Source organism: Neopelma chrysocephalum, unplaced genomic scaffold, assembly GCF_003984885.1.
Source record: "Neopelma chrysocephalum unplaced genomic scaffold, ASM398488v2 Primary Assembly neopelma1_24, whole genome shotgun sequence".
NCBI lineage: Eukaryota > Metazoa > Chordata > Aves > Passeriformes > Pipridae > Neopelma > Neopelma chrysocephalum.
This window is the reverse complement of record NW_020897693.1, coordinates 32,871,466-32,886,891: the sequence shown is the minus strand read 5'-3', so window position 1 is coordinate 32,886,891 and position 15,426 is coordinate 32,871,466. Positions and strand designations below refer to the sequence as shown.

At 40.4% G+C, this 15,426-nt stretch overlaps 1 protein-coding gene across 1 annotated transcript; it reads right to left on the bottom strand.

Annotated features, from left to right (window-relative positions):
- Positions 1-3,568: 3,568 nt before the first annotated feature.
- SSTR1 (somatostatin receptor 1) lies at positions 3,569-7,369 on the bottom strand. The gene has a single exon (XM_027671161.1). The coding sequence runs from the start codon at positions 7,152-7,154 to the stop codon at positions 5,955-5,957; it is 1,200 nt and encodes a 399-aa protein (XP_027526962.1). The 5' UTR covers positions 7,155-7,369; the 3' UTR covers positions 3,569-5,954.
- Between the last annotated feature and the right edge of the window lie 8,057 nt (positions 7,370-15,426).

Genomic DNA, 15,426 nt, shown 5'->3' with positions numbered 1-15,426 from the left:
TACAAGTCATAAGACCATAAGCATGTTTTGATATCAAAGTTGTTCTAGATTTCATGAAGACATATGAAGTCTCTAAAAAAAGGCTTCTTTAGGTATTGTACTGTCCGTTTCCCTTCTAAAAGTGTCTTTTTTCTTTCTGTGACCAAATCATATACAAAATCATTTTCCTGCAGTGTTGGGAAAATAAACTCAATATATGGGTATTGATTTTCTATTCAATAAAGCAATGGTTTTCAAATTTTTCTTTTATCCATGACTTGCCTTTCATTGACTTGGGTAAGAGGGCAAGGTCCATCTATGTCTGTTTTTAACAGAAACCAGAAAGCAATAAGAACCCCAGCCCTTAGCTGGTACTGTGATAGATAATGCACTTTTGTATACATTTACAATGTATTGTAACATATTTAACCTAACTAAATAGTGAAAAGACCATAATCATAACCTGCATTAACTTCCTGGTTTAGACCGCAGATGGAAATGTTTTTCTTAACCTAACTGTGGAAGGATGTGCTTGGTCCATGTAGTAGTCATGGATAGTTATTTCCTGAAGTGCTGGGCAATTGCAGCTCGCAGTGAGTCCTAGCAAGCTCCAAACTTTCTGAACATTAAAGGGATATCTCCAAATATAGCTGCTCCAGTTCTAAATCAAACACTAGTAATTTTTTTTTCTCCAAGATCTCCTTCTTCTACCAGCTCCAACCATGGACTTACCTCCATAGCAGAATTAACAAAACAGAGACTTACTATTGCCTAAATACCTGTCAAGCAACTGGAATCTGAATTCTGATTATCATTAATTCCTTTATAACCAATATACATTCTAATTCATCCTGTTACATATTGGGTAACTGAAGAAATAGGATGCTTATATATTATACAAGAAGGAAGCATATATATATATATGCATGCATGCACGTTGCATGTGTGTATACACTCACATGTTCTTACTTTCTACAGCTTTGCCATGTTTTGAACCACTCCAGTTGACCAGCAATCACTTGAGCTTGCTGTTGTGAATTTAAGTATTTTCAAGTGCTGTGTGAATGAATTGAACTTGTGGCTTTACTCAGTCTGTTGGCACTGGCACCGGCATTGCTCAGCATTGTTCAGCTTTATAAAATGGGGTGCATTACAGCATCCTTGCAGAAGTTCACAGCTTCCCCCCTGGGTTGGTAGGGCTCACACGTACACTGAGAACAGCACCACCACCACCAAGGTAAGCAGCGTCAATACAGTCCAATTCCAGTGCTCATCATGGTGATCAGCAGGTCCCAAGTCATAAATCTGGTAATTGTTATCTGTCCTACAACTTCCCTATGCTATGCATTATTTGAGTCTTTCTAGTTAGGAAGCTCAAGAATCCACAGAGCAACCCTCAGTCATATTACACAGTGTAAGAACCTGTATAGAAAAGACTTTTCGGGGCGGGGGGAGAAGGGAGAGTAGAATAGATTTTCTGTACATTTATATTGTTTCTTGGTGACTCTACCCATATAGACATGATAATCATATAACGATAAATGTATTCCATCCAGACTGGACAAAAAACCTATATATCTCAGATGGGATACAGCACCTCGCTGTGTCTGCTTCATAGTTGCTTACTGCACTGTCAAACTCAGATTATAGGCTTTTGGAGAAACAAAGTTGGAAGGGAGTGGGCATAGTTAGCTTTTATTGAAAAACATCTTTCTTGTCAAAATTGTGCTTGGTTTGTCCAGTGATATACTTTGAAATACTCTCTTATTCACCTGGTTTTTTTGCCATTTCTGTATACAAAATGTAATATCTAAAAGCATTATTCTTAGAGAGAAATCTAATTAGTAAATTATCCTTTCTTCCTGTGGCTTAGCCTGCAGTTATCAGCTCAATAAGGCTGTGTTGAAGAGGATGGAAGTGCTGAATACACGATTCAGTAGAAATATTTTATTCTGCTCTAGAGATTCATAATTCACATTGTCTGTAGACCCTAGTGTCAAGTAAGTTTCCCAGGGACTGGATCGATGCTTCTTTGTTGGCTAATTTCTTCTGACTTTTAAAAATAATTTTTCTTGGATTTTTTTTTTAATCAGGGTTATAAGACATTAATTGTCATGGTTGTTCTGGAAATATAGCAGAGTAAAGTCAAATCTTACAGATCTTATGAATGTACATTACCGAGTTATCTTATTTCAATAAGATTTAGTTTGGTATTTAAAGTTCAGATTCTGATTTTTGGAAACTGGTTTAAATAGTCAAAGTGTTAATAAAGCATGCCACATATATTAGAAATGAAGATTTTTAGTTTTTCAGAAACAACCAGAAAGCCTTTTATTTTATTCTGATACCCTGGAAACCTGGCATTTCAGAAATTCTTTAGTCACATACAGAAACCTGATTGTCCTTCTCTCTGAAGAAATCAGATGGGTTCTTTAAATGTTGAATGCCAAGAAAGCATACACTGTGTGATGTTCTCTGCTGTAGGGACCACTTGAAGAGGCAGAATATCTGTATCTGGCCATCACTTTTTTCATCCACAGCTCAGATATAAAGTGCCTCTGTGACCAGTCTTGTTCAAACCCACTAACTACATGTAACAGTCAGCGCCGTGATTATGAGATGTGTCATCTTCTCTGCTGTGCTGGGAATCCTGGTGAGAAAGGAGAATAATTTCCTGTGCCACCCTCCTTTGAGTGAGAAAATGCTGTAGAGGTACCTGATGTATGTTCCATGTGAAGACCACTCTCCCTTATATGTGCCACAGGATACTAGATACTGTTTGGGGCTGTCCCTCTGCTGGGTATAGGTCTCAGGCTAAACAAGAACAAAAGTCATCTGGATTTTGGCAGCATGGGGCTGATTTACATGACAAAGTAAATGCAGTATTTTTTAAATGTAAACTAAAACTTATGGGGAAAAAGCAAAAAACATACTACTGGTTACAAATTACAGTCTACCTACTTGCAGATAAATGATGTTATAGCTGTATAAAGAGTCAAAATGTCACAAAAAATACATCATTTTACTCTTTTTTTTCCAGTGAATTAAGCATTAGGTAAAATAATTTCCATATGAAATCTGAATACTCTTATTTCCCAGTTGGAAAGCATTTAAGAGTTCTGTTTGTTTTCTGGTACACATTATTTCAGGAGGACAACTTTTTTTCTTCCTGGTAGTTTTGTTTAGAATAATAACACAGAATGAACTAATTTTCTTTCTAGCTAAATTAAGAGTGATTTACTGCTGTTGATCACATCTCCAAGGGTGAAGAATAACAGGAAGAACTGTTAGTTTAGGATAAACAGATTTTGTTTCCAGCTGAAACCACACAGGGCGTTTTAGCCAGTAATCACAGGGGTAGGGTTTGGGAGGGAATTAGCACAAGCCTGCCATCTACTGAGGCACACAACACCGCTGCGAACACCCCACCTCTGCGATCTGCCTGGGGAACTGAAATTAAAATGCATATGCTGGTAGGTGTGCAGTCATCCATCACAACCTTGTTTACAGGAAAAAGAAAAAAATAAATAAAAGAACAAAACCCAGTTTTGGGTTTTCACCCAGAATATGCCTGGGTGAAAAAGATCACATACCATTTTGAAGATATTGTGAGTGAGAATTTAAGTGAAGCCCTACAAAGGGCCAACAAGAGTATCATGGGGCATTTTACTATTTTGACAGATGTTTGATTTCTGGGAAAAGTTAAATAAGATATGAAGCTTATAAAGAGATTTCATCCTTATTTCTCCATACGTACATGTAAAACATTACCAAAATTAATATTTGCATGTTTTCTTTAAATAACATCCACTGTGAAATAAAAGAAACTGTACAATTGTTAAAGCTTATCATGAAATATTTTAATAAGGATGTAACAGTTTCCACATTAGCAGTTTTTAAACTCAAAGGAACTGACTCACAGTCCACTGAAGTGAATTAGGATTTTTTTCTCTCATTTTTATGGACTTTGAATCAGATAACTTTGAAATATTAAATTTATACATTCACGAGACAGTACCTAAAAGTAGTATCCTGCTTTTTGCTGCTGAGAAAAGTTAAAGGGTATAATTTAACAAAAACCTGTAGTAAGTCCACCACCGCAAATCCTAGATGCCTTGACTGTCAGCCTTATATTTAACAGTACTTAAGCACTTTAGCTACATCTACAATGCTATGGGTATGGTGCTACTAGAGATTTTTTCCAATCTTTTGCATCAGATTGCCAGTAGTTATAATTATTACAACCACAGTATTGTGCTAGAGAAGTGATTTGTCACAGCTACTGGGACACTTGCCACTGTGTGACACTGTTAGCATAGGTGGTGGAAAGAAAAAACATAGCTGATTGTTTCAACACAGTCTGTACTGATTCTTATGTCTGGGATAAGAGGGAGCAGGGACAGAAGGTTTTGTTTTATCAGCTGTCATTTATCAAAGAAAGCTTCATTTGTCTATATGAGAATTGTTCTGTCATAAGAGGGGAAGAGAGAAAACTCAAGAGAGGATTTTTTTGGGGTAGACAATGTAGATGAAAGAGTTAGGAAAAATGACAAGGTTTTTATCTGAAAAGGAGCCTTCTTGAGCATCACCGATTTTAAATGCAACCTTGAGAGTAGCCACCATAGACATAAGTACAAAGTGTAAATTGCTTCAGAAAAACACATTCACAACACAGTGACAAGAATAAAATAAAAAATCAAACAAGAGGACATCTGGCACACACTAAAAACAAGAATTCTCAGAAATGAAACGTTGAGAAGCTCTGGATCAGTATATTACATTGTCAACATATGAAACTCATTTTATATTTTTTAGTGCAACAGAAGAAACTGGAGCTAGGGTAATAGCTATTACCAAACAGCTACTTTTTCTGTCAAGTATTTATTTCAGATCCAGATGGAGATTTTGAAATGGATCCCTCTTTTTCCATGTAGGCTAAAGTGACTTTGCGGCCACCCAGGTCACTCAAAAACTGTCTCAGCTCCCTTCATTGCTGTTTCGCAGCTGACAGAGCAGGTGCAAGACAGCAGCTTCACAGTCTAGCGCTCTCTTTAAACTTTATTATTAGAACACTTTATTGTATGTATGGACACATTCAAACATTTCCCAGTTTGGCATTCCTCCCCCAACTCCTGGCTCAGTGCTCTGCTCCCTGTGAGCCACAGGACTGTTTATCTCCCACTATCAGCAACCTGCCATGCAGCTCTGAAGCACAGCAATAATCAGATTTTTTTCCTAAGACCTTTTCTGCTCTGCTTCCACTGAGCGTAGCACAGAGAGTCAAACTCCCAGTGAGGTGGAAGCTGTCTGCAAAGCAAAAAACAGCTCCATGACTATGCTGCTTATTTTCTAGGGGACTTTTTCCTTCCTGCTTTCTATTTTATTCCAGGGGAAGGGAAGGGTAGGTGCAGAGAGAGGCTACTTGCTCCTTCCTGGGAGAGGGCAAGATGTGTGTTGGGGGGACATTTTCCAGTATTTCTAACCTCTGATGGGGGAAGCACGTACCGACAGATGTTGAGCAGGGTCATTTTCAGTCCGAGGGAATCTAAGCCTGGATGCTGGGGCTTGATGGAGGCAGGCTCGACTCAGTGGCCTGGAGGGTCCCACAAGCCAAGGGGAAGGGCAACCTGTACAAAAGGTGGTGGGAGAGTCACGTATACAGCCATTTGTCAGACACAGAGAGGGGTGGCAGACCCCAGGCTGCCAGACCCTAAATTAACCCACGAGAGCCACAATTTGCTAAGTGGGTATCAAAGCATCAGTGAATTCTCAAGGGAGGCAGCCTTGGTGCCTCCCTGGGTTGAGGGGGCAGCAGATCAAGGATGTGGGGTTTTCTTTGCTCTTTCTTGTGCCTAACACTGCTGTTGGTGGGCAGGACTGAAATCCCCTCCCTCCCAGCTCCCCATGCCACAGCCCTGGCCTCGCTCACCCTGCACCTGGGGGGTGTAGGGGAGCTGGGGGGTAGGAATGTTTCCTCAGAGGGTGGTAATCCTGGAGGTGCAAGTGCCATTCCTGTACATGCTCCCTGACTCCAAGTTGTCTGGGGGAAAGTCCTCCACACTGTATGCCCTGCTCTTGAGGGCAGTGGCATAGTAGTCGATGGGTTCCTCTGCAGCATTGTCCATCCAACTGAGGCAGAGCAGCCGCTGGAAGGATCGCTTGAAGTTGTCTGAGAGAAAGCCATAGAGGATAGGGTTGGCACAGCTGTTGGCGTAGCCCAAGATGACAGAGAGCTGGCTGATGGTGGCATCATCTTGCTCTACAAAGACATTGACCAGCTGCACAATGTAGAAGGGCATCCAACAGATGACAAAGACCATCACCACCATCATGACCATGAGGGTGATCTTGCGTTCTGAGCGTTTGCGTTGCTGCCAGCCAGCCTTCAGGGCCACCATGCGCATCTTGGCAATGATGAGGATGTAGCAGAGGCAGATGGCCACTACAGGCAGCAAGAAGCCCATCAGAAAAGTGTAGATCACAAAGACAACCAGCCACCTCTGGGTGGGCTCTGGCATGAGCATGTTGCAAGCCACCGTTCCATCACTGTTGGCTGCTGTGTTGGAGAAGATGATGATTGGCAGGATGATGAGGATGGAAAGCACCCAGACACCCAGATTGACCATCTTAGCCACAGTGGGCCGGCGGTACCTAGCCGCCTTGATGGGGTGCACAACAGCAATATAACGGTCCACACTGAGCACAGTCAGGCAGTAGATGCTGGTGAACATGTTGATGGCATCCACACTGAGCACCAGACGGCAGAGTAGTGAGCCAAAGGGCCAGTGGTGCAGCAGGGTGGAGGTAACCAGAAAGGGGACGCTGAGCATCAGCAGCTCATCCGCGATGGCCAAGTTGAGGATGTAGATGTTAGTGGCCGTCTTCATCTTGGCATAACGTAGGATCACGTAGATGACCATGGAGTTGCCACACAGCCCCACCAAGCACACTACGGAGTAGATGAATGAGATGAGGATGGCGCTGCCCTGAGACTCACTCAGGGTGCTGTTCGCGGCGCCAGAGGAGTTCTTGCCGCCCGAGTCCATGCCCCCCGCCGCCGCCGCCTCCTCCGAGGCGCCGCCGTCTCCGCCGCCGTCGCTGTCGCCGCTGTCGTTGCCGCCGCTGTCGCTGCCTGCACCGCCCGGAAGCCTGGGGCAGGTGCCATTGGGGAGCATCCTTTGCCCGGACCCCCTCGCCCCGTCTCAGAGCAGCAGGCCCCCGCCGTCGGCCGGGTTCGGCATCATCCCGTCAGGGCTCCCGGCGCGGCGGCTGCGGGGCGCGGGCATCGGGATGGAGGCGGCTGCCGGCGCCGCTCGCTTCGAGCGGCAGCAATTGCTGTTCCCCGGCTGGCGAATGATTAATAGCAGAGGCGCGTCACCAGCTAAGGAAAGGAGGAGGGAAAGAGAAAAAAAATGCGTGAGGAGACGTAAGTGGGTGTCCCTTCCAACCCCCACCCCCCTACTCCCCTCCCCTGCCTCCCATCCCGCCCTCCGGCTGTTCGCAGCTCTGGCAGGTCCAGGGCTGCTGGAGTGCAACCTGTCCCCTGTCCCCACTGCCCCCCACCGTGCAATGCCCCCCGACCCCGCACTGCTCTCCCCTCCAGTATTGTTTCCCCCACCTCGCACCGATCCCCTCTCCTGCCGATCACCATCCTCTCCTCCCCCTCCTTTCTCCACTGCTCCCCCTCCATGGCATCTAGGTCCAGACCAGGGGCACCGCAGTCAAAGGGACCATCCTTTCTCCTTTAAGAGGAAGGCCTGAATCATAGGTGGGTGGGCAATGTTACCTGGGCAGGCACACCTCATGTCTATGCAGCTACTGTAACCCTCTCTGTCACTGCACCATGCGCATTGCCCACTCCATAGCACTGTCACTAGGCACGGCACTACGACAAACTACATAACCTTCAAACCTATGCACAAAGCACTGTCCATGCCTCCTACCACCACGCAACTCCATGCCACCTGCATTGTCCTATCCTACCATCACCACCAGAAATCACACATCAGCAGCATCCAATACTTTACAGACCTACCCCTCTCCACACACTCTGTCCTGAAAATGACCCCCGCACCCCAGTACATGCCTCTGTCCATCACATCTGACAGTACTCTGACCAGTTTGCACACTACAGAGTGTATTTACACCACTATTACACCACAATGGTGCCAAGACCATCCTATGCTGGTAATGCAAACCAAGCGTCTGTCCACTCTTGTATCTCCTCACATACTGTTTCCACTCACAGGATCACTTCAAGCTCAACCATCACATGCTGCCTCACCAGTGCTACAACCCCCTCTCTTAATATTGTACTTAAAACATATGCATATCCCTGATAGGATTGTATCCACACAAGGTGAGGCTATAAACTCTCCTCAGCGCTACAGTGACACAAACCATAGGCACCATTTCCAGTCATTCACTGCTTCTACAAATATATAACCATCACTTCACAAACTACTTATTCTATGCTACACACAAAAACTGCTTCTACACGTTGACCTATACTGTGCTGTTTTGTACATACACCCTGAGCCCAGGGTAACTATACACCAATAGTTACTCATATTGTCATCTCTAGGCAGACAGTGATGCCTTATATGCCTCATCTCTACCACCAGTTCCAAACACACATGAGCACCTGCAGATAGTCCTAATACTGCATCTCTGTACCCTGATGAGCATACTTTCCCTTTTTAAAAAAAGAGTACAACCTTCCCATACACCTCTTCTTCTGGGCAATTTGTCTTGTATCTTCCTATATGCTATTGTCCTGTGTATACAGTCTGTCCTTGCATACTTATACATAATCACTTAATCAACTTTCCTGTACCACTACCACCTGATCATTCTGTATTAACCAGACACGGTTACTCACTAGTAAACACACCTTCACACTTGCTCACTGCATCAACACTCCCTCAGCACAGGCATACATACAAAATACTCAGGAATTGCTTCCTTATTCTGTTGGCTGTAGCCCCTTATATGTGTGAGCATACCATACCTGTATGGGTAAAAACCCGCCTCTTCACATAAACTGTCGCCCATGAGCACCACCTACTTTTGCCAAGAACAGCAGGTCCACATCACACAAATATCACCACAGTGCATATGCTGCTATATGCTCTGTATAGCACCACTAGATTCAGCATCACACATGCATCCTTACGACCTACTCATTTTACCAGGCATACCCATCACCTCCTACTGTTCACACATCTTGTTATCACTGTCTGCCCACCATCACAATTATGCATATTATCACTACCCACCACTTTAATATGCAGATATGTGCAGCATTACCATCAATTTATTACAACCCCTCATCAGGAATTTATTCTCTCTAGCACCTTATATATCCCTATACCCCTTAACACCATCAACATCTATTCCAACACATATGTAACCTCTCTGACTGTATGACTTTCCTCATGCCAGTCATCACCTTCAGTCAATGTACACCTAGGCACTCCAATATGACAAGCATGTGCTCTATGACACCTTGTCAAGGGTATTACATTTAGCACATACATATTTTGCGTGACCCTTACCAAGCTGTTCCTTCTTCTTCTGTGTTTAAAGAGCAGATTGTGAATACATATAGATGTATATATACACCCCTACACATTACAAAAATAACCTTATTCAGTTTTTAGTAATTGCACACAAGTTGTATTTGGATGATACTCTCTGTGACTTTTGAGGACTTTTTGTATTTATACTCTAATATAGAAATGCATTTGTTGAGGAGCCTGTGCAAATGATCTTGCCATTCCTAGGACTGTTTCTGTATACAAGTGCTTTACCCAGATTTAGAGCACTTCAGGATGTCACACAAATTTTTCTTAGAAAATTCATACTTATATTTGGGGGGTTAGAGGTTGTATATTCTGATGTGTTGGCATCAGAGCTTCCAGCATACAGTGACAAAAAATATTTATATTTACACCATGAAAAATCTTTACTTGCATTTGTGCTATATGGCCCTGTTCAAATCTCTGCAATTATGTAAGTTCAGCTGAAGAATTAGTTTCTTTAAAACTTATATTCTGAAAGATTATGAACCAGCTTACAGTCACTGATAAGAGAAGGAGCATAAGTCAATAGCTGCAAACCCATTAACAAGAACATCTAGTTGATAGCAGCATTTTAGTCTATTTGAAAATGTATAGTTCAAATGTAATCCAATTTTTGTTTACATGAGCATTTTTTTAAGAGACATTTACTTATGCAGCATTGTTCAAAGGGTTTCCTTTTTTCCTATTGTTAGAAATTGGCACTTAACAGTAGTATGACTAGAAACATGAATGCCTTTAGATCGCACTTTTGCAAATCTGTTTGTGGGAGCAAACAGGATTGGTTTTGAAACTATTAATAGTAGCATCATCACCACAAAATTTCAGTTCTGGTCTGCATTGCCCTCCATGATATTTGCATACGTATAAACACACAGTCAGTCATGGAGGCATTTTAGACATTTTACTCATGCTGTGACCCATTTCACATTACTTTGCCATGCTTGTATTTGGCCACGCCATGCATCCAGAAGGGTCAGTAAAACCTCTTCTGTTGAAGTAGATGTGGGCATAGTGCTCTTTCTAACTGCGATGATTCAAAATAAATTACCTATAAATTGTAATTCCTGCAACAGTACTAGCCTCATTAGGCATCATACACATACCTGCTTGACATATATGCCCAGAAAAAACCAAAATGCCATCATAGGCATAGTTATAATAACTTACCACGTGCTATAGCATAAACTCAAAAGTTTTGAGGATGTCTGTATCTCCATTCATTGAAGTTTCCTTTGGGTATGGAAAATTTCATTCATATTAGAGAATGATATCATTTCCCAAAAAGGAATTGTTGGAGTGCCTGCTTAGTCACTTAGATAAATTCCTGTAACAAAGTTTATAGGTATTAATTTACTGAGAAATTGTAGCTACTGATCTTAGCAATGCTCAATATTGCTCAAGATCCAAAAGCATGTACTTCTAACATCAATTATTTGATAAAGTAGGAATGCTTGATTGGAAAGAATGTAAAATAATGCATTTTATTATCCCAAGAATGATATGCTGCCATTGTAAATACTGACGTTGGCATAGTTCTGACAATCAAAAATTCCTTTAAAGAAGAAATTCAACTTTAAAGTAGATACAAACCAACTCCAATGTGGGAATATGACTAGAAAATTTATTTTTGTTACAGTACATTCTTTTACCTAGAGACTTTGCCTGTAAAGAGTAGACCAGAGCTCTGAGCTTGTGTTTATAATCCACCTGTCACAAAAGGGGGAAGGGCAGAATGACCTTCTCTACACAGTCTGCAGATTGGCCTAAGACATACGTAGATACTTTCCAGTAGCCTATTTTTGTAGCAACATCTGCCTCCCATGGAAGGGAGGAAAAAGAATTATCTCCCAAAAAATTCTTACTTCTGGGCCATGCTGGGAAGTCTAGGGCTAAGGCTTGGGCCCTTCCTGGGGTTAGAGTTAGGGTTAAGAGAGACAAGAAGCCCATAGCTCCAGGTGCAGTAGGGGTGCAAGGGGGAGTACCAGTGGTAGATGATGTATTTTCTCTCTGTCAAGATGCACTTCACCTAGTGTCATTGTGTCTTAAGTATTGTGGTAAGAAAAAGAAAACAGTCATGACACTTAAGAGGAAGCCTATGGTAATTTATTAAATATTTAAACCTGAGACAGTATAAGGATAGTTGTCTTTAGTATCTTACTTTTCAGCACAGCAATGATGTGGTAGCCTGTGAAACTGCTCTGACTTTTATACACTGTGAAACTTCAGCAAATTCAAAAGAGTTTTTGTGGGCTGAGTCATTTCAATGAGATCTCACTGACTGATTCAGTAAAGTGGCTGCTATTCAAACTGTAGGCACCCTGTGCACCATTCAAACCAAATGTTTCGTAAATCTTGCTGAGAAATTGATGAGTGAACACTCTTTTACAACCATTTATTTCTACAAAATAGCAAAATATCATGTAATTTGGGTAATCAATTGAATTGTAATCTGTTACAGTTTTGTTAAAAATCATTCAGTACCCATTTCAATTACATATTTTTGGAAGTCATACATTTTTCATGATTTTTTGATTAAGATGGAAAATTTCGTGCTGCTTGAACCACTCAGATGTAAATTCATATTTTTAAGTGTCTCACTTTTAATACAGCTATTGTATCTTAGATGTCATGATTCTGGTTATCATTTTACTTTTAACAGAGTGTCTAAACTTTACATCAATTTTAGCTATGATTAAAAAATGCAGTGCAAATAGACAGATGGAAGTTAGTCATTATAATGGTACGTTAGAAAGCATTTTCTTCCAAAAGGAAAATTTTGTCTCTTAAACTTTACAATTAATTGAGAAATTAACATCTATTCTGCAAAAACAGATGTTTTAAACCAGATTCATCAGAGTCAAGCTGTTGCTTAGAGAACACATAAATGAATCTTTGTGTCTTGATCCAGACGCATTTATTTCAGATTTAGCTGTTGAAAAGGTTAAAATCAGATGGCTGACAAAATCTGTTACATTGCAATTCTTCCCGCTTCATCACGTTTTCTGCTGTAGTAGTTTATAACTGACAAAGAGTACCATTATTGAAATCAATTATCCAGAAGTCATACAACAAACTGCTCTGTGTCATTAATTTTTTTTCAAGAAATTTGAGGTCTGAACATATGTACTGACAGCATACTCCCAAACAAGATATAATATAGTGCCCAATTCAGATCTCAGACACACTTTTCCAAATCTGAATAGTTCTGTTTACTGGTAATTAACCAGTGTTAGTGGTTGGAATCTCAATTTTCAACCCTTGCCTGCCTTCAAAAAGTTACTTGGTGACAACTGTCATCAGTGGAAGGTGCAGCCAAAGTGCTACTGAGTGAGTTTTGTCTGTAAACATAGCCCAGGACAAACTGTATTTAGCAGATTTTCATCATGCCTAGCTAAAATGCGTCTAAATCAGGGCAGATAATTGTATATAAAATCTTTATACTGCTTGATTAACTTGAATATTTGAAAAGAATGAGGGAGTTGAATATGTTGTTTTAGCTGGATAAACAGTATCTGAGAAGTCATGCTTCCTAAATAATACTACCTTTTTCTATGCTATAATGCATATTCCAATATAAATAAAACCTGGTGTTTAAAAAAAAGTAAGGCAACTAGTCTTATCACTTCAAAGGGCATAAACTAAGCAAATACTCATAAGCAGGAAAACTGCATGCTATATTTCTTACTTGGAAGTAGGGGCATTTTCCAAAGTGGGAGGTTATTTCTTAATTTAGTGAAAATTTCGATATTTCTATTTACTTCCCTGAGCATGGATCATTATGTTAACTGAGTCTTCTCGCTGAGGTTTCACAGTATGTATTCCATCCTGGAGCAGAATATTTATGACTTGTTTGCTAGTCCTTATTACAGCATAACTGAACAGAACAGACCCGAGGTCTGGTCTTTCTCCAAAGGGAAAGAAGTGTGGAGTAGTGATTCAACACCTACAGACGTCACTGGCATCTGAAATAATCTGCAGTTCAAGTTACAGTACTGGTGTCAGAACTGATTTCACCTATAATTATGTCTCCTTAGAAAGACTTGTATAATTATAGATGTATATCTTGAAGAGAAAATTAGGGTCCAGTTACATTTTTGGGGGGCAACATTCAGAAGCCCAGCTAGCCTAAAGCACTTTATAAGCAATAAAATAGCTGCTGGTTTGCAAATAGTGTGTGTGTCAGCTGTCTTGATCCTGGTGAAAACCATTCCATGCAGATCTGAGTATGGAGATTTGTCTTACAGGGAAACAGTATATTCTTCAGAGAAATGGTCATGAAGTTTCTCAGGAATTTAAGAGAATTTGATTTATTGTCTTTATATAAAATTGCAGCACTTCAAGATGTTTCATAGATATCACTGTATTTAAAAAAAAATCGGAAATAATTTAGTTAAGCTTCCTTCACACAAAGATAATCTCAAAAGCCATTTCACCTGGTGACAAATTATGGTGTTGTTTACAGCAGTTTCCTTTACTTTGTGTTCCTGTGCAGGATAAAATGCCTCAAATCACTTACAAGTAGCTGGACAAAACATTTATCTGAAGAAAATTTTTCACACTTTTATTTAACTTGTAAAGTAGAGTTACCTGTTATCTTTCCATTGTAAGAGGTGATAATGACAGGAAAGTAACTGAAAACTTTTTAAATTGTCATTGGTAAATAGAAATGTCAGCAACCCTTTATGATGGGATGACCTTACAATTTATTCACAAATTCATGGCCTAATTCCCATGCCAAGTGTGTTGTATAGCCACAGTTTTAATTTTGTGGACAATTCTATACTATTTTTAATACTCTGTTCATGCTTCTTTTTAAGCATTGCTATAATTTTACTGATTCCCTGTTGTGTAATCTTTGGGGTCTTTGAATTTTTTCATGTGGTATGAGTGACTCACTATAAGCTCTCTGTTTTAAAGAACCACTTAATCCTTAAAGAGTTGTATTCATACAAGTTACAAGAAGAATGGGAATTTTTCATCATTCAAGCAGAGATGGAAATGCACATTCAAAGAACATGCAAATCCATTGCAAAATTTTGGACTTGAAAAATGTCTTTAAAAGTAAAGTGTCCCAATAATTTGATGAATGCAGCTCCTTGAAATTTTTCATGACTGTTTAAATAAAAGCACCTGTGACATTTGCGACTTCCATTGTGTTGGATTTTGTCCATCAGCAAGGGTAAGTAATTGCAAATAATTATTACAAAAGTGAATTGAAGAAAAAGGTATTAGGTTTTCTGCTCTTCTCTTTTAGTGAAGAGTTTCCCTACAGCAGATACTATTCTTTGGTGCTTTGTCAGCCTAATTTTGAAATGACTCAGCTATTAGTCTTCACCAGACTCTTTACAGTAATTGTTACATTTAAACGTGTGCTGGTTGGATACTCTTTGCCAGTGCTAAGTATTTATTTTGGCGGACCTAGATACAGACAGAGTATAAATATGGCACTAAATGTAAGTGCAAAATGAGGAGTCATCAATTATGAACAGAGTGGGCTGCGGACAAAGGGCGGTGCTGTTTGCATGCAAATAACTTTAAACAAATCAGGAAGTATTGCTATGATTGCAGAGAGCAAAGTAAATTTGTAGGATAACCATAGCTGTTGTATGGCACCCAGTTGAATTTTATCACTCACTTCATCTAGGTTGTGGAAAGAGTTCTTAGAGTGTGAGTTTTCATTTAAAGGTCATATGAATAAATGATATAGATCTTCCTGATTGATCACTTCTCAACCTCCTGAGAAATATTTATACAGCAAACAATCATTTAATTCATGGTAAATCTTTAAAAAAATTGATATTTCAGTATATTCTGACGTGTAATTTTTCTTTTTACTGAAAGTAATGGGAAACTATTTTTATAA